Source organism: Brachyistius frenatus, unplaced genomic scaffold (genome assembly GCF_029030835.1).
Source record: "Brachyistius frenatus isolate BFR_SWC_R1_liver_20210118 unplaced genomic scaffold, ASM2903083v1 Contig_61, whole genome shotgun sequence".
In the NCBI taxonomy this organism is placed as follows: Eukaryota; Metazoa; Chordata; class Actinopteri; family Embiotocidae; genus Brachyistius; species Brachyistius frenatus.
Window position 1 is genome coordinate 968362 of NW_027210660.1, and position 20818 is coordinate 989179.

The following is a 20818-nucleotide window of genomic DNA, read 5'->3' on the forward strand; positions in this document are numbered from 1 at the left end:
TTTTTTTTTTACACAATATAATTTTATTATCTTTTACAGTGATCAGCTACAAACACTTGCCTACAAACAGGCAGGTTAACTTCAGCAGACTCAAATAATACAGCAATATGATACAGTGGTACTTACGGACACAGTCAGGAAGTCTGTTATGGTGAACCTTGTTGTAGCATGTATCACCATGTATGGAAGAAGAAAGGTACAGTCTGTATTTTGTTAGTAAACTGTTTAGAAAACTGCAGTTATTTCAGTTCAGCACACTGTTTAATCTGTTAATAGATTAATGAATTAATCCAGAGTCAATAATGACCGGGAAATCTCAATTTCATTTTTCTCACACAGCCAACATGCTTATGGCTGCTTCAAACCGTCTTGGCCTATAACAATAACACCCTTTGACAATTTGACAAATAGGCAGGACAGAAAAATATCATATGTCTCCCAATCACACACCATATGCATGCAAACACATGCACACACAGGGACATAAGGGCACGCACAGACTTGCATGCATGTGCTTGAGCACATACACAGTTTATCAACATTTTACAAAAGATAATCTTTTTTTTTTCTTTGCTCTCTCTTAATGTCTTTGTTCTAAATCCTGAAAAGGTAAAAACGCATGGCTACTATATTGTTTTAAGTCCGCTACAAGTATTAATATTGATGTTTGCATTTCAATTTTTTTTCTCTCAATGATTACATGTGACCAGCAAATATCAAAAATGGTTACAATGATGAGTCAGTAAGGCAATTTGAACACAACCATTCATTGTCAGATCAAAATGTGTTAAGTGGACCACCACACACCACTGGAAGAAACAGAACACTGTGTACACACAGCACACTAAACATTAACTGTGTTTGAATGAGTTTTCAACCAACAACTGATGACAAAATAACCTACGACACAAACAATTTCAAAAGACCTCAGCCACATGTACACTGATAAAGTGCTAAAAGTAAAATTACACACAGCTTTGACATGTCCCTAGTGAAAATGAAATGCTTCAATGAAGTCTGAAGTATTAAAGTCAAGCACATACAGTATTGTCCGTATTGCATAGCCAGAGCTGGGGAGAGGGATGTCTGAACTACCTTGCCTAGCCTGCTGCCCACCGTGACCTGACTCTGGCAGAAAATGGTTGGATGTTTGGTATCTTTGGAAATTTTTGGATCGTCACTACAATGTACAACTTTTTTTATTTATTTATTTGTTTAAATTTAATTTGTTAATCACGGTTTGGATGTCCAGCATTAGCCACCGACGGGTCCGTGTTTGTTATGAACAAACACCAAAATCATTGACGGTGTCATTCAGCTGATTGTACGATGTTATTTTAGGTTCTCCACTTGCTCTGTCAGATTGTCCAGGAGTTGAGGTTTTGCTGTATCATTTTTTAATAATTGTATCTGTACATTAATTTTAATGTATGTGCAGGTTGCGCTCTTTTATACATGAATATTCTTTCCGAAGTTCATTCCTGTAGTTTTTGTTGCAGTTGTCAAAGCAAGCTCCCACATGCAGCATGGGTAACCAGCAATAAATCTTCATAGTGTCCCGGTGGCTTTATGATTAAAACCTCAGATCTTTTGAAAATGGAGACAGCCTCCGACTCCACCCCTCACTGCTGTCTCCACTGCCACTTACTGAGGGACAAATAGAGCGAGAGAGAGAGAGAGACAGAGACAGAAGATTAATGTTAGAGATGCTGATAGGGAGGAAACAAACGTATACATTCATTACTGCTCTGTGAATTGACATGAATGAACTGTAAACTTACTGTCTCGCTCTCCCCATCTGAGCCCCTTCTGGACTCTGAGCTGCAGTGTAGAGGAGAGTACACCCAGCCCCGATCCTCCTGAGTCTGCTGTTATCAAACACAGCCAGAAGAGGGCATCGGCAGAGAGGAGAGGAGAGGAGAGGGGAGGAGAAGGGAGTAGAAGGGAGGAGAGGAGAGGAGAGGAGAGGAGAGGAGAGGAGAGGAGAGGAGAGGAGAGGAGAGGAGAGGAGAGGAGAGGAGAGGAGAGGAGAGGAGAGGGGAGTAGAAGGGAGTAGAAGGGAGGAGAAAGGAGGAGAAGGGAGGAGAAGGGAGGAGGTTAATTGAGATGCAATAGTTTAAAGATGCACTGTGCTGTTTTGCATGTTCGGTGCTCTGAAGGTAATGTCACTTTTCTGCGCACCAATCAGGTTACAAACATTAGAATCAGAATTGGGTTCAGTAGCACTGTCAATCACACCTGATCACTGCATACACACACAGTCCTGATGATGCCTGTTAGCAGAGTTACTCTTAAATGTGACTTCCCTGGATTTCAGTGGGCTCTGTATTATTGTGAAATGATCTATAAGAACTAAACCTAACTTCCTTCCAGGTTACCTATAAAGAGATATCCATGTAATTAATTTAATTGCTGTCTCTTTAGTCATGATGATATCCAATGTAAAATATATATTTATTGATGATTTTAAAACACATTTTCAAGGGCTTTAATAGCTTTTATAAGGACGTAATTTTCTAAATTAGAGGGATAGATTTAATTCTAGAGAATCAACGGCATTAATCAGCTCAACAGCTCATCTGTGTTGCCTCTACTACAGGGTAGAAACCTGGGTATTAGTAAAAACTAATACAAGCTACCGTTAACTTACTGGATGTAAGAGATTCAAAGCATTAAAATGACTGGTAACATGTTACATAAATATGCATGCTCCATTTAAGTGCAGGTGATGGAGCTTCAGAAGCAGCAGTTTTTATATACAGTACCTTTTTTTCTTTTTTTTGCAGACTTCAGCACTATATAAGTCACGTGAAATACAGCTTTATTGTTAAATACTTCTGAAGATCCATAAGCAGCTATTCCTGTGATAGTCCCAGTGGAACAGTTACCAGCAATGCAATGCATGTAGAGACATCTGCTAGTGTTACAAATGGCCCAAACTGCCTTGGTAGTGACTTACATTGTAACTTGAGCTAGAGTTTAGCTTACGGCGACCAAGAACTGGAGAGTACACCCAATATCTGCCATCTGCATACTGATGGGTGGACACACACACACACACACACACACAGAGAGAGATGAACACGCAGGCGAATAAAATGCGAACACGTGAAAATGAAGGAATTGTTATGAATTATTATACAAAGAAAATGGAGATATAAAAGGGATGATGTATGATGACAGAAGCAGTTTTGATAGAGCGAAAGGAATGAACACAATAATGTGACAAAAAGAAGAGAGTGTTATGGAGAGCAATGAAGAAATTGACAGGATGTAGGAATGCAGATTGACAGATATCAATCATGCTGTGCAGGAAAGACAACCTATGTTTTGCTGATACATTCAAAAGCATGAACTACGGCTGGTGATAGCATCGTGCTTCAGAACAGAAAGCTTTTTGGACAGCAAGAGCAACTCCCATATTACATGCGCACTGCAACACACATGGCCCCCCTCACCATCATAACTCTACCACGCTGTCCTGACTGGGCCACTGCAAAACACCCCAGTAGAAGAAAAACAGAAAGGAAATTGACTTATTTGTAAACCCAGTGGTATGAATCACCTTTCACCTCATTTTGATTGGTTTTACTACCTTTAAACTAAATCATTATCGTACTCTGGGCATCATTAGCAAAAAAGACGAAACCACTGAAGCGTGACAATGATAACTTACGAAGTATATGTCGGAAATCGGCACCTCTCCATCCAGTGAGTTGTGGCTGCTGGACACAGACAGCTGATTGCACGACGTGTGTGGTACCTGCTGAGGCACCTGGGGGCTTGGAGGGACAGAGGAGGGGGGCGTTGAGGGGAGATGGTGAGAGGAGCTGTGGGTGGAGGAGCGAGGAGATGCGGGGCAGATAGGAGTAAATGCTGAGGCAGGAGGGAGGGTGGAGGCCATTGGAGATGACTTGGGAAGTATGAGCTGTGTGGCTGAATGAGAGGCTGGCGATGAAAGAGTGAACGACTGAGCAGCTGTGGGAGAGGTGAGTGGTTTGGTGGAGGGACGGATAGATGGAGAAAGTGTGTAGGGTGACTGGCCGGCGGACTGAGCAGTGGAGGAGGAGGACACAAAGGAAGGAGGAAGGCTAGAGGAAGAATATACAGAGGATGGTCTGATGGAGGGAGGAGTGGATGAAGCAACAACATGAGGCAGATGATTGGGTGATAGGTGGCCCGGAGAGGTCAGGCCTGTCATCTGTGTGAGCTCCGTGCTCTTTGGGATTTTACTGTTTGAAGAAAGACAAGGAATACTGTCAAAATACCGCAAAGACAGATCATTATTCTATATTTTGCTCCTGTGTGTGTGTGTGTGTGTGTGTGTGTGTGTACCTGAGCTCCACCTCCACTGTGATGGTGTCCTGTCTTTCTCCATGAACCTCTTTGTGCAACCTGAAAGTATATGAGAACACATAGGGTGTCAGAAGCAGAGAGCACACAGTCATTGATCAGATATGATACTGCATATTTATACATTTATTCTCACCTGGCCATGTTTGGTGAGTGTATTTGTCTCCTGTAGCGTGGGTGCTCTGGCGTATCGAATGGGGTGGTCGGAAGGGAGTTGTTAGATGAGAGAGTGGTAGCAATAGATGCTGTGGTAGCATCTTCAAATGAAGGAGGAGTGCAGGGTGGCTCTTTCCCTGTGGGGCAAAATTAAGTAAGAAATCATGAGCTATATGCAAGAGTGATGAAAACATGCAAATTCAATAATTAACAGACCATAACTACTTTAACAAAAACCTGCAAACTAAAAGTAAATATATATATATATATATATATATATATATATATATAAAGAGACAAAAGTGTGTGTTTCTGTACCACAGAACAATTCACTCTAAAAATCATCTAAGTGTACAACTGTGAATGTGGACAGTTAATATCTTATATTTGGCTTTCCCCATTCTGCATACCACCTACCTTAAGAAAAGCCTTAATACACCCTGTGAGCAGCACTAGACTGGCTTTATCACCTCATTTGATCTCATGACTGTGTATCAATGTGGACTAATACAGTTTAGAAGTCATACCATTGTTTTCTAGCATGGGGAAGCTGCGTGCTCCTCTGAGGTTCTCCAAGTTGTCCAAGTTTTCCTGCCTGTCGTCACTCAGTGAAGGACGCTGCCCAGCTGAACCGGCTCCAGCGCTGGACTTGGGCACGGAGAGCGCCCCCCGTCCTCTCTTCGATGGAGACGATCGCAATGCTGTGAAACCAAGACATGGGTTACTCATACACAATCTCAGAAGGTAAGATGTCCGAGTCAGCATGCATGAGGCTTGTGCATGTGTAAACTCACAGCAGCTCTTCTTGAAGACAATCGTGCTACAGAATTTGTAGAACCTCTCTGCGTAGAAACAAGGTCTATGAACTGACACTGTGTCCTGTGGGAGGAAAAAAGAAGAAAGAGTCAAGATCATCTTTATTATGTTGCACCTTTCTTAAACAATGACAATGAAGGTTCTTCACTAATGACATAAAATACCACAAAAAAATATCTGATATTTGTTTTTATATCGTTTTGTTATGCACGGATACAGACCATTACATAACAGTTTTGTGAACGCTACTCACCCCATCATGAATGAGAGATTTCCAAGAGTGCTCCAGTTTCTTAATCAGTCTGTCAGACAACACAATTAAATTATTTATTCAGTCAGAGACCTACTGTGGTTACCTGGCAATTCAGCATGGAATTAGTGGCTACAACCTACTTGCAATGTTGCCGTGCATTTTAAGATCTGTTTTAAAAGACTGGACTTCATGTTACACCTCTGCATGTTAGTACACCTGTATCTACTAAAAGACAATATGTGTGGTGATACTTTATGGTCTTTTATGATCTGTTCTTAGTCTTTCAATATTCTTTGTAGACACATCATGTATGGATTGCTGTCAGCCTCATTCTAAACATGCTTTAATTTGGAAACCAAAGAAAAATTTGGCGTTTGATATGTCTGACAAAAGCCAGACTGAAATGCAGCCTTCATGATACTCAGGCTTATGGTTTGAGTCTGCCATTTACAACCGCATTCCCCATAAATCGTAATGCTGAGTGAAAGGAGGGATGCTACGTCTGCTCCCACCTAGTCCTTGTTTCTTTTTTCTGTTTCTTCTTGCCTAGTGGCATATGGCTGAAAATGCCACATACAGGTTGATTGCCTACCTGTAAGACTGCAGAATGTCAATGATTCCGATGAACAGCAGGAGGCGCTCTCCTTTACCGCTCACAGCAGGAATACCACCCATACTAGACAGAGGAGAAAAGTTACCATCGTGTGAGGATTTGATGTGAGGCTGAACATTATGAAATGGTAACTTACGTGTCATCGTGGTCAAGTGTGTCCCTGCATGTGGAGCCTCCCTGTATCGACTCCATGGCAGTGGAATATAACGCTCTCTGCGCTGCAGGCCTCTTTTCATCTCCGCCTCCTACAGGTGAGCCCTGGGACTGATTCTCTCTCTCTGCCTGGGTTTTGTTGTGGACCCCAAGCAGCAAACTGTAGTCCATAATCTTAAAACTCTCCAGAACCTGACGTAGAACACACAAACAATATTTCAAAACATTTTCAAAGCATACAATGGCGACTATGTGTTATGATTTTACAGAATGGGGTATAATGAAAACTGGCTTAAGGAATGTCTAAGCCTTCCTTCCTGTATTCTTTTACCATTCCTTCATCGAAATAAAATTAAAAGTACAATATGTACAATTTTTAGTTTCAAAAATCTGATAATGAACTAAAACTATCAACAGTATGAAGAAATAACTATTTTAACATGATGTATTTCATTGCACAGATATCGGCATGCTGACCAGCTAGCCCAGGCCCATCCTGTCTCGTAATACCACCCGGCTCCTCAAGAGCCAAAGAGAGTCATTGTAGCGTCCCATCATTCTGACCTCTCGTTGGACTGACGGTAAAAACAGCAATGGCTGAAACGCTTGGCAAAATAGAAGCAAAGCAAGAGTCAACATTGGCAATGCTTTCCACTGCAGAAGACACTTCTCGATGACAAATATAATGAAGTTTGATACTGAACTCGCAACGTTCCTTCTAGAGTGGTGAGTACACTTTAGCTTATAAAGATAACTTATTGTATAACGTCCCTGGTAGTGTTAATATGTTAAGTTAGCTGTTAGACTAGCATTATCTGACATTAACATGTAGCAAACAAACCTGGCGTACTGACCTTGCATGGACAATTCAAAAAGGTTCTTTAATGCATCTAATGACAACAAAAACCATATCGAAAAACACTCCCAAAAATGTCAATATCTAGTTTTGATGTGGCTGTTTTTTTTGCCACTATGATCTTGCTGAAAACAGAGATGAGCAAGCTATAACATAAACTATAGGCTTAACTGATTGCCATTTTTTAGTTGATCCACTTCTGTAACCGATCAATCTAATGTTACAGTTATTAGTTATAAAAAGCAACAACTATTAACTAACAGCAGAACAATGAAAATGGAACATTTGACCAAACTGCTCTAACTCAAAGAGTGAGGACAGACTGGACGCTACAGTGACTCACTATCGCCTCTCAAAATACAAAGAGGTATTACAAGACACTATTCAAATCTTAGTTATTGAACCTTTGAATGGTCAACTACTTCTACCAAGGTTCATCTAACTCCTCCTTATTCTCTCTCTCACCAGACAGTCTCTTTGCAGCGTTTTGAGCAGAGCGCTGAATGTGTCCTGGTCCATAATGAGGCCTTCAGGAACATCATTCAGAAAATCCAGGTCTTTAAAGGTGGGTTTGGACTTCTCTCTTTCCTTCTTGGATGCTCGCCTCTTGTATGTGGAGCCCTTCAGGTCAAACTTCAAGTGCATCCGTACAGAGCGTGGTAAAATATTGTTCATCGCAACAATTCTGATGTTCTTGCCCCCACACTGGACACAATAAAGGCCAAAAAACTTTGGCAGCAAAGTCCGGGGGTTCTGGTTCAAGTTCTGGATAGAAGTTTGACAGAGCAGACAAAGGGAAAGGGACAGAAAAAAATAAAGGAGGAGAAAGTGTGGTACATCAGTGGTTAGCTTGGAGGTGTTTCAGCCCTAGTAGCATGCACCTGGCAGACAGCATGACCGATCCGCAGGCCTTAACGCTTACCCATGTGTTTCCACTGTGTGCATGCTTAACCCATTAAGGAGTGCTTAGTTTGGGTTTCACCTCTTACTTATTACAAAGCCACTTGCTGACGTCACTGCTAACTGGGGTCAACACCATGGGGTTGGATAAAGAGGATAAAGTTGACTAGATGTTTTAGCTGCTTCCTTGCTGGTTAAGCTTGGCTCATGTACACAAGCAGGCCACGCCCACAAACCCAAAACTTGAAATACACACTATCACAAAACCTATAGTAAAGTTTCTGCAGAATGTTAATATTGGTTGCCTTTAAAATATTAGTAGTATGCAACTGAAATGATTCAAATGAGTGAGTCTTACCATGTAGTATCCAGGGAGCAGTTTCTGGAGAAACTCAGCCTCCTTGTGCTGGACAGTTTTGATGATGAACTCGTCATCACGGGTTACGTAGAATATGGAGCCACTAGCACCAGGATTTGTCAACTCGATCAGTGGCTCGTTACATAGAGAATACTGAACAGAGACACAGGGAACAAGTAGATTAGAATTGAACCTGATATTTTGCCTCAAATCTGACAATCTCATCCACAATCTCTGAAAATATGGTTTAAACAGCAGCCATGAGAACAGATTGGATCATTTTTTTATGCTTGCGTTGCCTGTTTTCAATGAATAATCTGGGATGCTGAGTTCGTACCTCATAGTTCATCCTAAATGTATTACTTCTTTGGTACAGGGCTACATAGCACTGCAAATGTTTGACCTGCTAGAATTTTCCAAAAGCCATTCAAAAGACGAATAAATCTACCCAGTCACTATTATTGCTCATCAGCACTAAAAAGGGAGCTTTGTTTTCGAAGAGTAAATTTGTATAGATTGATGAAATGTTCGCCCTAATGTAGTATTAGTCACTCCAAAGACGTTACTACCTAAACTACGGAAATGTTGCATTCAACATACTGTACAGACGGGCAGGAATTATGTTGATCGAAGGTTAACCACATTGAACTGCATATGTAGAAGAACAACACAGACACCCCAGTAGCATCAATGGACATTGATTTACACTGAATATCTTATAGTGCTTTAGAGCCATGAGGATTTTGAACATAATCAAATCATTTGTTTAGAGGTTCAGAGACAGTTCCTGTTGCTTATAGTTAATTTGTGTGAAGTAATTTAATTTTGTATGGCTTAGTCGACGAAATGCAATTACATTGACACGCCACCCCTCAACCAGCAAGCATAACACACGTAGACACTAACACAAACAACCCTGACTGTCTGCCACCATTACTTGGATTTTAAAAAAGAAAGCATTAGTCTACTAATCTCCCTCTGGCGCAGGTAGAATATGACCTTAAATGTGCTGCTGAGTACTTTGTAACTCACCGCATGTGTGTGTGAGTGTGTGTTTACACCCTGACGTGCAAAATGTGTAAAGGCATGTGCAACAGCTTGTTCTTGTGCGTTTGCATGTGCAAAGTTTACCTTTTATGTGTGTGGAGGCTTAATGTTCATTCACAGAGCAGCAGAGATCTGAGTATGTTTTCCTTGATGATCAATCGAATGCATTCAGTGAGAGAATTTAAAACACAGCCATATTTAAATAAGTTATCTATTATGGTATTATTCAAATTAATGAGATGTTTTTCATATCTCTAATCTAAAAAAACATACAGTACATAAATATTGCTGTTTGCAGCAATAATATTTTTTGATAAAAGTTGTGACCGTGGCTTTGATATATTTAACAATCTGAATCAATATTAATATACGTCCAAAATGTTATATATTGACATTATCAATTTGATTATTAGATCTGTATTATACTTGCTACAGTTATAACAATAAGCCTGTCCTATTTTGGTCAACATAAAAGTATTTTGAGCCTAGATCTTTTATGTAAATGTAAAAAAATAAAAATGATAACATTGTTATCACCATTGATTAAAAAGAATATACTTGCTCATTTCGAATAACTGGTAGAAATAATGTTCACATACACTGCCAATGTGTGTGCTACAATATGTAAAATATTGTACGTTATTGAACAGCAGTTCTTAGCCAGTTTCATATAATTTCTTCCAAATGGGTGCCCATTGTAACACAATAAGATTCTCCAGAGCAAGTGTTAGACAGTTATGAATAATTGGTCAAAATCCCATTCACTGCTTACTCATGTAGCATGAGGCCAACATTTGCATCTGCACAGTAAGGAGACACTTAGATACACTGAATGTATTATGGATCATCACAGAAAATAAGTCTCACCAGGTAGTCATCTGGTCGAATCCCAAAAAGCTCTCTGAAGTAGCGGAAGGCCACGGGGGCGTAGGTTTTAAACCTGAAGTCTGGGTAGTGGTGGGCTGGTGTGAGGTTACTGCCTTCACTGTATGGAACAAGGTGGGACAAACAGGAAGAGTTTAAGAGGATGAAGATGGCATTAAATACTTCACATATGCACATTGAGTCATACAAACACACCTGGGGAAGAAGATGCTTTCAACAACGTAGAAGTCCTGCATGAGCACATCTCTCTCAGGCTTGGAGCTGAGGTTGCCAACAGTATATCCAATACCAAGCTGAATAGCCCCTTTCAAGGCAGAGGAGGTGGTCTGGAGGCGGAGAACAAAGAGAAGGAAAACAAAGGAGTGGGTGGGAAGTAGTTGATGGAATCTTGATGCCAAGCAAACCTATGAACAGTAATTGAGAAAAAAGAGAAAGAGAAATGAGAAAAATTCTACCTTTTTGTATGTTGTCTCTCCAGAGGCATCGACCCTCCGGTGGCCAATCTTCTTCTCATGAGCTTGGCCCACTCCAAATGGGGACGGCATCTGTCAGAAGGAAAGAAAAGAATGTGATATAGGCACTTCATATATTATATACAGGTTGAATTGAACCATACAGCAAAACAATACAGACAAAAGAAGGTTAACAAGAAGAACAAAGTCACAGAGACAGGTGAGACAGACATGTGTATAGTGTGAAGTAGCCTCTCACCTCTGTTATTTGAACCCTCTTAGCTGAATCTGTGGACACAGACAGAAGGACAAGGTGAAGGAAAGACAGGTTAAGAAGTATCTACATCGCTACATTATTTAGTGGGATTTAATGCTTTAGCAGAGTAAACTAACTTTGGCATCAGACTCACAATGTTAGTGAGTGTTGCAGAGATAGATGTAAGTCATCATATGTAGGGATTTAACATGTAGGAAAAGACCAAGTGTAGACCTTCATTTCTGATGGCAGGTTAAATAATTGCCCCACGGATAACATATGCTGATTGACAAATGAAATAGCCTGACGTGTGCAGATGCCTGGCTTTCTACGTCATGAGGCTGTCAGTTAAAGCTACATAAATCATAAGCATTGTACAACACAATCAACTCACTTAAAGCAGGGAAACTAAAAAAAAAAAAAAACTTCCGCTCCAGAAGAGCTGCTGAAGAGCTACTAATGTGTCTTGTGAGTATCAACATCTCAATCCACCTCTCAACTCAGGATCCTTTTGTTTTACAGTTTAAGGGAAAAATGCATCTGATCAAGCAAAAAGCTAATTCAGCAACTTTCATTAACCTTGTTCCAAATAAATTGGTGGTAAACTCACCAGCAGAAGAGTGGATTTATACAGGTTACCAATTGTTTGAGAATCCAGAAAGAGAAAAGATACATAGAAAAAACTGGCTAAACCAGACTGTGACTTCTGCAGTGAGCAGCCAGTGATTTCTATTCCTGGATCAGCGAGATTTGTACAGAGAACATAAAAAACTCTATTGGATTGACTGCCTCCCTAATCTGAGTGTTGTCATTGGCTGAGGTCTCCGGATCTCATCACCAACCAATCACATGCAAGGATTAGGAAGAATCATTCCAAACGTCGTGAGAGGTACTCAACTCAACTGGACGGCGTCTGTATGAGACTTTCTAAGAGGAAAGAAGTGAGTGAGAAAAGAGACAGTTCATAGTACTTCTCAGTACCACAGACTACTCGGTTTACATCATCATGTTCATTTTCAGGTTGTGTGAGGGTGTGGATTAAGAATGTGATGCCGACAGCTGAGATAATGAATTTTTAAACCATGTTAAAGTACAACTGCACACACTGTAGCAGATGTTGCTATCATTGAGGGGATGGCAGAACACAATAACAGCTTATATAAAAGATCAAAATGACTACTCTCTGATGGGTCAGTAGACTATAGCAAAATGCAAGACTCAAACCATCTTAACCGTCAGAAATTCGAACTAAAGTGCGGCATATTTGATTTCAAATTGTGACGACAGTAAGGTAGAGTAGTCCTCTGGGGTAATGTACAGTACTATGCAGGCGTACCCCTACTTTGACTGTTTACAATAGCTGCTGCATTAATAGCAAGAATAAGTGTCAACATCCACATTAGCGACACTGTGAGGCTGAACTTCGGCCCAGCTATGCTTTGAGCTAAACACAAACAAACATCTTTCAAATATGCTCGTAATAAAAAAATGCTAACATTGTGGCAAAGGTTTACCCTGCTTATCATCTCAGTGTAGCATGTTTGCATGCAGACATTATCGAATTAGCCCTAAACACAAAGCAGCGCTGAGGCTGACAGGAAAGATTATACCCTCGCTACTAGTACTAGTTTAAAAGACAAAGGATTACTACTGTGATTACCATCAACAGGACAGAAATATATATTTACCAAATTTCATGACGATACAACAAATTCTTGGGACATTTCATTTAAAACCACAAATGTGAACTGTGTGGTGGCAATAAAGAAAAAGTCAGGTGATCACCACAATTGTTCAGATCCACCGCAATATTAATTGCGGTGGAAAATGTTATGACAAATCACCGAATCTGTGTTGAGATGATTTAGTCTGGACCAACGTGGTGGAATGACTGACTAACACAGATATCGCCATTCCTGAAAAGGCAACAGATGAAAGGCAAATTGTTGAAACATGTTTTTGTGTATGGAAAAAAAACTTAACAAAAGATGCAGCTGGCCAATTTATGCAAAAATAAAATGATAATGGTGGTTAAATTCTGCATGCAACTGCACATCCAAAAAAAATTAAGTATCCTCCTAATTTTATTGATTGATTTTTTTTTTTTTTTTTTTGAGTGGGCCCTGTTAGGCAGTGGCAGGATGAAAAAGGCCTTCCCACACCTGTAACCTGCTGATTAATACTGTAACAAAGCCTGTCAGGCAGAACAATGGGAAGTACCATTGGGGAGGTGTACAAACAAAGCATCTCGTGGGATTAGGGTCAGGCCAGGATAACGTGTCACTGAGCTGCAAGCAATAAACAGGACAAACTCAATGTAACATTTATATTTGGGTGACAGGCTACCTGTAAAATGGTTTATTTTGAATGTGTAAAAACACTTAAGTAAATGTGCGTTTACTGAACAGCAGCTTGGATATTCTTGTAATGAAAGTATTTTATGTTAGTGCTCAGAGAAGTATGCCTGAAAGCATGTGTGTGTGTCATGAAGAGGATTATATCTTTCCTTTATCAGCTGAGAAAATGGCTACGTGTTGCTGTGAGATAAATGTGACACCAAACACAGGAGTAGATTTTGATGCCCCGAGGCTTTCCGCACACAAATATAATGTGCTGGAATAATTTGCTGTGCAAATATCCAGCGTAACTGTATTTTAATGAGCATGCAAAGACAACTTGCTGGACAAGCTTAAGTGAAGAGGATCACATCTGTTTTCTTTCTGTCAAGTTTCCACATAGATATCGTAAACATGTCATGCATGACTTAACGTGTTTGTAGCCATGCCATCCACGGCGATGGAATTGATACCTGCAAGGGATTAGTGCATGAATTATGTTATAATTCCACATCAGATTACATAAGGCACTCTTCAGATTTGGATAGGAAGAGAACCAGACAGATATGGTAAAGAACTATGAAGACAGAAAGACAGATGCCGCGGAGAAAAACAAAATGACACCTGACAGCTCAGTAGTCCATCGTGTGCAAGCGTAGCTCCAGCGGATGGTGTACATAAGAGTGACTCCTGTGTGTGTTTATAGCATGCAAGTAAAAAGCTCCACACTTATTCAGGCCAAACATTGGGTCTTCTGGGACCGTGTGTGTGTGTACACATTGCTAATGTGCGCCTTGTGCCAGCCTGCAGTGAGCCACTGACAGATAGGCGACTACAACTGAACAGCAGTGACTTGAATCTTGACACTGTTATCTAAGCAAGCAATTCATTATTCATCTCCACAGCAGACATGTTCCACTATTTTCTGTAGGCCATCAGTCTTGGTGGAAATTTTCTTTTTTTTTTTTTTGTTTGTTCCTGTCATCTACCCCTTTAAGTCAATGTGCCGAGATGCACTACGGTGTAATTTGAAGGTTAGGATGCTGCCCACTTATGTCCAACTTCCTCTCCCCCAGTACACTCGCTGTCACTGTTTGGAAGAAAAAAAAAAAAAAGCCCAATAAATTATGGGACTGTCTGACAATTTTTTTTTTTTTTTTTTTACCAAAAAGACATACAAACCGGTGTCCCCGAAGTCAAGCTGTAGACAGAGCCCGGCGGCCGCTGCCTCGCTCGTGCTCCCGTCATCCCCGGTTTCCGCAGTCCCCCAGTCCATCTCCCGGACGGTTCCCGACGACGACGCGCGGCCGTGTCCTTCCTCAGCGAGAACCAGACGCTGGTGTATGCGCTTGGAAACACGCTCGGAATCCTGTCATTTCACCTCACTCAATATTTACCGAGACAACTGCAGACCACATAACTCCACTGGTGGACGTGTTTGTCGCTGGAGAACCGCAGCGACGCGGGCACGTTCAGAGCCAGTGGTGCTGATCATCTCCGCCGCTGCCTTGCGTCATCGTTCTAATCACGCAACGGCTGGTGCGCGTACGGCATCATTCTACGCTCCCTAAAGTAATTGGACATGTAGGAAACAGGCTATGACGCTTGGATGGAGACATTATTCTGGACATTTTAATGTCTTTAACATTTTGCAATTTAAACCTTTTCAAAAAATCGGAACGGAAAGCATTTTGAATTAAAAATGTGTTAAAACTGGAATTATGGTCTCGGGGTTGTTTGCCTCCTCCAACCAGTCAAGTTGCAGTTTAAATCCATCTCTTTCCAAATTCACATATGTGGTAAAATCTTTAGACGATTTGGCCAATAAAGCTAAATTAACATGAACACAAAATCGTAGCCAATTCTTCAGATGTGGCGAAGAAGCCACAAATTGTGAATTCTACACACACACACTTATTTATGGAATCACTACAATTTAAAAGGGTTACAACAGCTCCTTCTGTTCCTGAGTTATGGCTCTGAATAATGACCAGAACAGTGTTTTTAGAAGAAGATTTCAATTTCACAGTGACGTGGACCTTTGACCTTTTGGACATTTGTGTGAAATTTTTATCAGAATTGGTTTATGAAGTCTTGGGTTATAGCCACACATGCTTTATTAGGTCACACTGACCTTTAACCTTTGATCACTATAATCTAATCAGTTCATCCTTGAGTCCAAATGAACATAATATAAATATAACATTTTAATAAATTCCCTCGGTGTTCCCGAGATATCGTGTTCATGAGAATGGGCTGGACTGACGGACGGGAAACACGGAAACGTAACGCCCCCGGCCACTGCTCTCGCTGGAGGCATAATAAGACAGACCAGCAGTAACCATTCACACAGCAGGTGAGCATTAATATTGTGATATTTTTTTTTAATTTTTTTAAGTAGTTACAGGTGCATGGGAATTGACACATTCAGGTCCAAGACAGCATTTACATCCAATTTCATCCTATAAGTCACTAGTTCAAGTTATTAATATCGCTTTGTCAAGTTAAGTGAAAACATGATCAATCGTTTAAATGTATGGCATTCTATGTCCTTGCATAAAACACATTGACACATGAACAATCTTGTTATTTAACCTTCAGAAAGGACTGGATGGTATTTGTATAGCAGTAGAAAAAAGAATGGCTGTTTTGAGTGTGAAGTATAATGTAAAGTGTCTCTACTTTGACTAACTAGTGAATGTCCTCCCATATGGTCATGCAAGGTTTGGTGTGAGTGGGCTCTGGAGATTAGTTGCACGCTGAGGATCATCAGGCCTTGCCCTTCCCAATGCTGGGTTTCCAGACAGGCCGTCACTGGTCCAGGCACACACACACACACAAATACTCTGCACTCCATGGGAGAGGTCAGGAGTCAAATGAACATAGGAGCAAGTTGTATTACAGGTACGTGGGCAGGTCCTTCTCCACCACCTGCATACGGACAGAAGTTTTACTTTGACAGAGTTGGTAAATGAGGAATGTCAGCATTGCAGGACCATGGACAAAGATTAATACAATAAAAGAAAATATCTGTAGTGTATATTAATTATCGATTCCACTACCCTTTTAAATTCTATAGTTATCTTTCAGTCTATATCAACATATTGCCTGAATAAATGCATGCTGGTTGAGATTAACGAAATTATAACCAATTAAAAAAATAGCAGGAAACTATTATATGCAACAACATCCTATAAAATGTGCTGCATTTCAAAGCATGTAGAGAATATTAAAAATATAGTGATGGTGGCTTACACTGGGATCGTCTGTTGGACCGTATCTCTTCACCACTAGTCCTTCTCTATTTACAAGAAACTGTTCAGGAAAAAGACATTATTTTATTGCAAGATTGATTTTTCATGCAGCTGCAACAAGAAAAATTAGCATTGTACTGAGGTTGGTTCCTAAATAGACATAGTGCTAATTTTATTAACAAATTACCTTTGTGAAGTTCCATTTGATGTTACTGCAGAGAAAAAAAAGAAGTAGTTTTTATTACAACACAAGCCGCAGACATGCCAAGCGAGACTACCGTTTCTTCCACGGGGCACAGGGTGTGCAATCAGCTTGAAGTCAAATGGATTACAACAGCGAATAGTTACATGGTGAGTGAATATTTCATTCATGGAGCAATTTATGAACCCACTTAGGCCACTTCTCCATTATATATTTGTAGGCTGACACTTATTTTTTACCAAAAAAATGGCCCAAGTGTACCGTTTCCTTCTCAATCTTGTAATTATCTTACCACATCACCTTTTAAGAGTGAATATTTGATACTCAAAAGTCATATGGTATCAAGATGACGCCACGAAGCTGATTGTTTTGATTTTTCCTGTTGCGTTTATTAAGTGTGCATGGCGGTGGCATTGATAAAGTTGCACTAAAATTATTTACATGCTGTAAAAACTGGTGAAACATTTCACAATCGAACCCAAAGTGGACAAAAAGCAAAGAGGAAGAAAGGAGTGGGATGAAGAAACAAAAAATCAACAGGATGTGTATCGGATGTCGTGTTCCCACTCTAGGGTGGAATGACTCAATATGGAAAATATTTATTTTTACTAACAAAGGAGACTTTTAAGAAATGACTACATACTGATTTGGACTTTACACACAACTCTTCTTTCACATTACTCAAATGATCACATTTACTTATTATAAACTAAAGCTATAACCACTGGCTTCTTTATTAAAATAGGGGCAGTGACTCCAAGCTTTTCAAAACTATAAACGTTTTCACAAATTGAGATGAAATATAAGAGAAATAACAGCCATAACTATTATTAAGACCAACATTGTGAAATATTTTTTTCCTTTAAATATGTTGTCTTCCTTGCAGTGGCATGCATGAATCTAAATGCACACCCAATACATTTGAAAGACAGAAATCAATTTAATTCAATAACAATGATGTACTGAAAACCCATTAACTCAAAGAAAAAAAATAATTTCAGTGTTTAATCCAATTATGCTAAAGGTTCTTTTTGTACACAAAGTCACGAAGCATTTCTTTTTAGTTAACAGAAGAGTAGGACAATAACTCACTTTCCCAGGGTTCCCTTGCCTTTAGGCTGTGCCTTCATCCACTTCCATAGAGGGTGAGCATTGTCGCCATTCACCTCAATCTTACTGAAGAGATCGAACTCTGCATTATAACCTTTGGCAAACTCTTTAATCTCTGCTTCAGTTCCTGGCTCCTGTATAATACCAACAACAACAAAATCCCAAATAAAATTCATTTTATTAATACAGCCATCCAGAAATGTATCTAAAAATAGGCAAGAATCCAGCTGACAGTGCAAAAACAAATGAATGAACATTAAAACGGCCACCATCCTGCTCGACCACTACACTCAAAAAGAACAGGGAGATAGAGAGGATTAAGATTTGACAGTCATGTGTTGTTTCGATGGCAACAATGACAATATTTGTTTGATATTGCACAAAATTCCCAAAAACAGGCTTTGCTGCCATCAGTTTATCCACATTACCTGTCCTCCAAACTGGTTGCATGGGAAGCCCAGGATGCGTAAACCTTTCTCAGCATAGGAGGCGTGCATTCCCGCTAGCTGAGTGTAGTTTACCCTGGTCTTTCCTCATTTAGAGGCAACATTTACGATGATGCAGACGTACCCTCTGGCAAGGAAAAACAAGACAAAACATTATGTTTAAACATCCAGTGTTACTCATTGCTTAAGTAAACCTGCAGTGCAGACCTTTTTTTTTTTCCGTCCTCCTTCTGCCATTGAGAGTAATTACACACAGGAACATGAGCGTCGATAGACGCTCACGTCTTAGGCTCTGCCTTTGCTTACAACACTATTTTAACCCAATTCAGTCAGCATGGCTAAAAACCAAAAGGTAGCTCGTGCGCGTGCGCTGCCCATTGAGCATGCGCAGTATTAAATATATAGAGATATATACTGTACTGTATATACTGTGCATTTTATATTTTTACTGCTATTTTATTGCTTTCTATTATTATCTTATTGCTTCCTGTATGCTGCTGTAGCGAAACAATTTCCCCTCGGGGATTAATAAAGTAACTACCTAACCTAACCTAACCTAAATGCAATGCATTGTTCCGGCCAACGCGTGAATGTTTCACCAAACATCAGATTTAAAACCGTTTTCTGTGAAACACGGAGAGCTTTCTCTGCCGGTTACAGGCCCAAAGCATCATGTGAACTCGTTTGGCAAAACTTGAATGTAATGGACGTTTATTTATGTGTAAAAGGTCCTCCACTAAAGCTTTAGGTTTTGATGTCGAGTAGGGTAATCTCAGAATAAAACAAAATATACGTTACCTGTAATTCTCAAGAGACACCTCATTCCCATCGATGTCTTTGGCAGAGAACTCGTAGATGGATTTGGCACTCTGCCAGTCTCCCACCTGAGCACACTACATGGAGGTAATGAATTAAAATTGGACGCAGGTGAGTGTTGGTGATTAAGCAACAACTTAAGATAGAAGTGTGTCTGTCGGGGCCAAAGTAAAAGAAAGCAGGCCAAAGGGTGAGCTTAAATCTGACGCCATGATTAATCACATTATTGAGAGGAAATGCAAGGATGTCAACTTCTGGTCCTAACATTCAGTGCACTTAGGCCCATTTGTGTCATCATGCATAAACATGTTTATCTTGCTATCTCCACAGTTAGTGGCCAGCATGTGAGTCTATCTCACTCAACAGACGGGAAACACGCAGATAAAAAATTTAAAAAAAAACCAGACCTGATATTCAGCGTTAATATTATTTCTCAACTGCTGCATTTTCGCGATCAATAAAAATGAGGAAACGAAATAATGACACGGTGGATCTCTGGGACGTTGCGTTAGATCACTTAGCGCCTTGATTTGGCGACACGGAAAATACGACGAACACGAGTTTCATTTGCGGCAATTGAGTCAAGCTGAAGGGGTACATTTGTTACTTATATTCAGCCCTTGAACCGACAACAGAAGCTTAAACGTTGCTCTTATAATGTCTGGGGCTTTTACACGAAGCTCGCGTTAATAGGTATCAATGACGGACCCATTTGTCGGTTGCACCGCGAATATAAATAGAAGTTCTAAATGTGACCTCCATGTTTTCCAGCATGTAGGCTGCAGCGAACATACAAATGTTTAGACCAATTGAATATTGAAGCGGAAAACGTGCATCATCTGTATAACGGTGCTCTATTTACTTACCATGCTTCGTAATGCTCCTCTGTTCCCCACCAGTCCTAACAACAGTGACGGTCCCCGGACCCACATGCCTGCCACACTGATCATGTGACCTGTTAGCTCGGCCCACTGAGACACGCGGACGCGCAGCACCAAGCAGCCAGACCTGACATTACCTCAGTGGAGAGATTGGATCCCTTTATAACTTTCGTAAACATGACGTTTTAAAAACATTTTCCTCTCGTTTTTTTTTTTTCCTATCGTCTTACACTAATTTATTTTAACAAATTAATGTACCTTCATACCGGCAAACTGTATGGAAATAGGTTGTTACAAACCTACACAAGAAGAATATGCTATCAAACTAATAAAATGCCTGACAATGACAGACTGTCTTCCTCTTTCTGGCAGCCTAGTGAGGTGAGGTTTGTGCTTACTCACTCTCTGGGGAGGAACAATGTGGTAGGATCACTTGGGGATTATGACCTTTTACTTTTTGTCCAAACATGTTTGCACTGCAGAGTCAGCTGCCTTGGAGACTGGATAGCAACAGATGGCATGTGTATGCACACTCATAGTGAGATGATTATGGCCAAAATCTGAGCTAAATAATTCATTACATTTAATACGTTTTTCCACGGTCTTCCCTGTCTCACACCAGCTAACAGTGTGACAATGAGATGCGACAAGCCAAATTTAGGTCTGAAAGAACAG

General features: G+C 40.3%; 2 protein-coding genes across 6 annotated transcripts; both read right to left on the reverse strand.

Annotated features, from left to right (window-relative positions):
• Positions 1-15699, reverse strand: LOC138625274 (phosphatidylinositol 4-phosphate 5-kinase type-1 gamma-like). 5 transcript variants are annotated; one of them, XR_011311226.1, is made up of 18 exons: positions 14617-15699; positions 11102-11130; positions 10846-10935; positions 10586-10716; positions 10373-10490; positions 8459-8611; positions 7666-7965; positions 6328-6536; positions 6171-6254; positions 5579-5627; positions 5304-5388; positions 5037-5210; positions 4490-4646; positions 4336-4395; positions 3677-4232; positions 3459-3493; positions 2960-3034; positions 1785-1868 (listed from the first exon to the last, which is right to left on the reverse strand). XR_011311226.1 is itself a non-coding variant. In XM_069706089.1 (17 exons), exons 1-17 carry the CDS (start codon positions 14708-14710, stop codon positions 1645-1647), a joined length of 2376 nt encoding a protein of 791 aa, XP_069562190.1. In that variant the 5' UTR covers positions 14711-15699; the 3' UTR covers positions 1-1644. The 5 variants fall into 5 exon arrangements, 4 of the variants coding, with proteins under 4 accessions (XP_069562190.1, XP_069562189.1, XP_069562192.1 ...); XM_069706089.1 differs by lacking the exons at positions 2960-3034; positions 3459-3493 and adding an exon at positions 1-1647 and having other exon boundaries at positions 1782-1865; XM_069706088.1 differs by lacking the exons at positions 2960-3034; positions 3459-3493 and adding an exon at positions 1-1647 and having other exon boundaries at positions 1782-1868.
• Positions 15700-15791: 92 nt separating this feature from the next.
• Positions 15792-20233, reverse strand: LOC138625275 (phospholipid hydroperoxide glutathione peroxidase-like). Its single transcript, XM_069706092.1, has 7 exons — positions 20129-20233; positions 19245-19339; positions 18429-18573; positions 17983-18134; positions 16876-16900; positions 16690-16749; positions 15792-16365 (listed from the first exon to the last, which is right to left on the reverse strand). The coding sequence occupies exons 1-7, from the start codon at positions 20210-20212 to the stop codon at positions 16333-16335; spliced, it is 594 nt and encodes a 197-aa protein (XP_069562193.1). The 5' UTR covers positions 20213-20233; the 3' UTR covers positions 15792-16332.
• Positions 20234-20818: the final 585 nt, after the last annotated feature.

What these genes read in the sequence shown, in the direction of transcription:
- LOC138625274 (XM_069706088.1), bottom strand. Translation starts at nt 14,710, where the DNA reads ATGGACTGGGGGACTGCGGAAACCGGGGATGACGGGAGCACGAGCGAG. An exon ending in AATCTCTCATTCATGATGGG is followed by an intron (nt 5,389 to 5,578) that starts GTGAGTAGCGTT and finishes TTCCTCCCACAG; the next exon opens with GACACAGTGTCAGTTCATAG. An exon ending in ACAGTGGAGGTGGAGCTCAG is followed by an intron (nt 4,233 to 4,335) that starts GTACACACACAC and finishes TTCTTCAAACAG; the next exon opens with TAAAATCCCAAAGAGCACGG.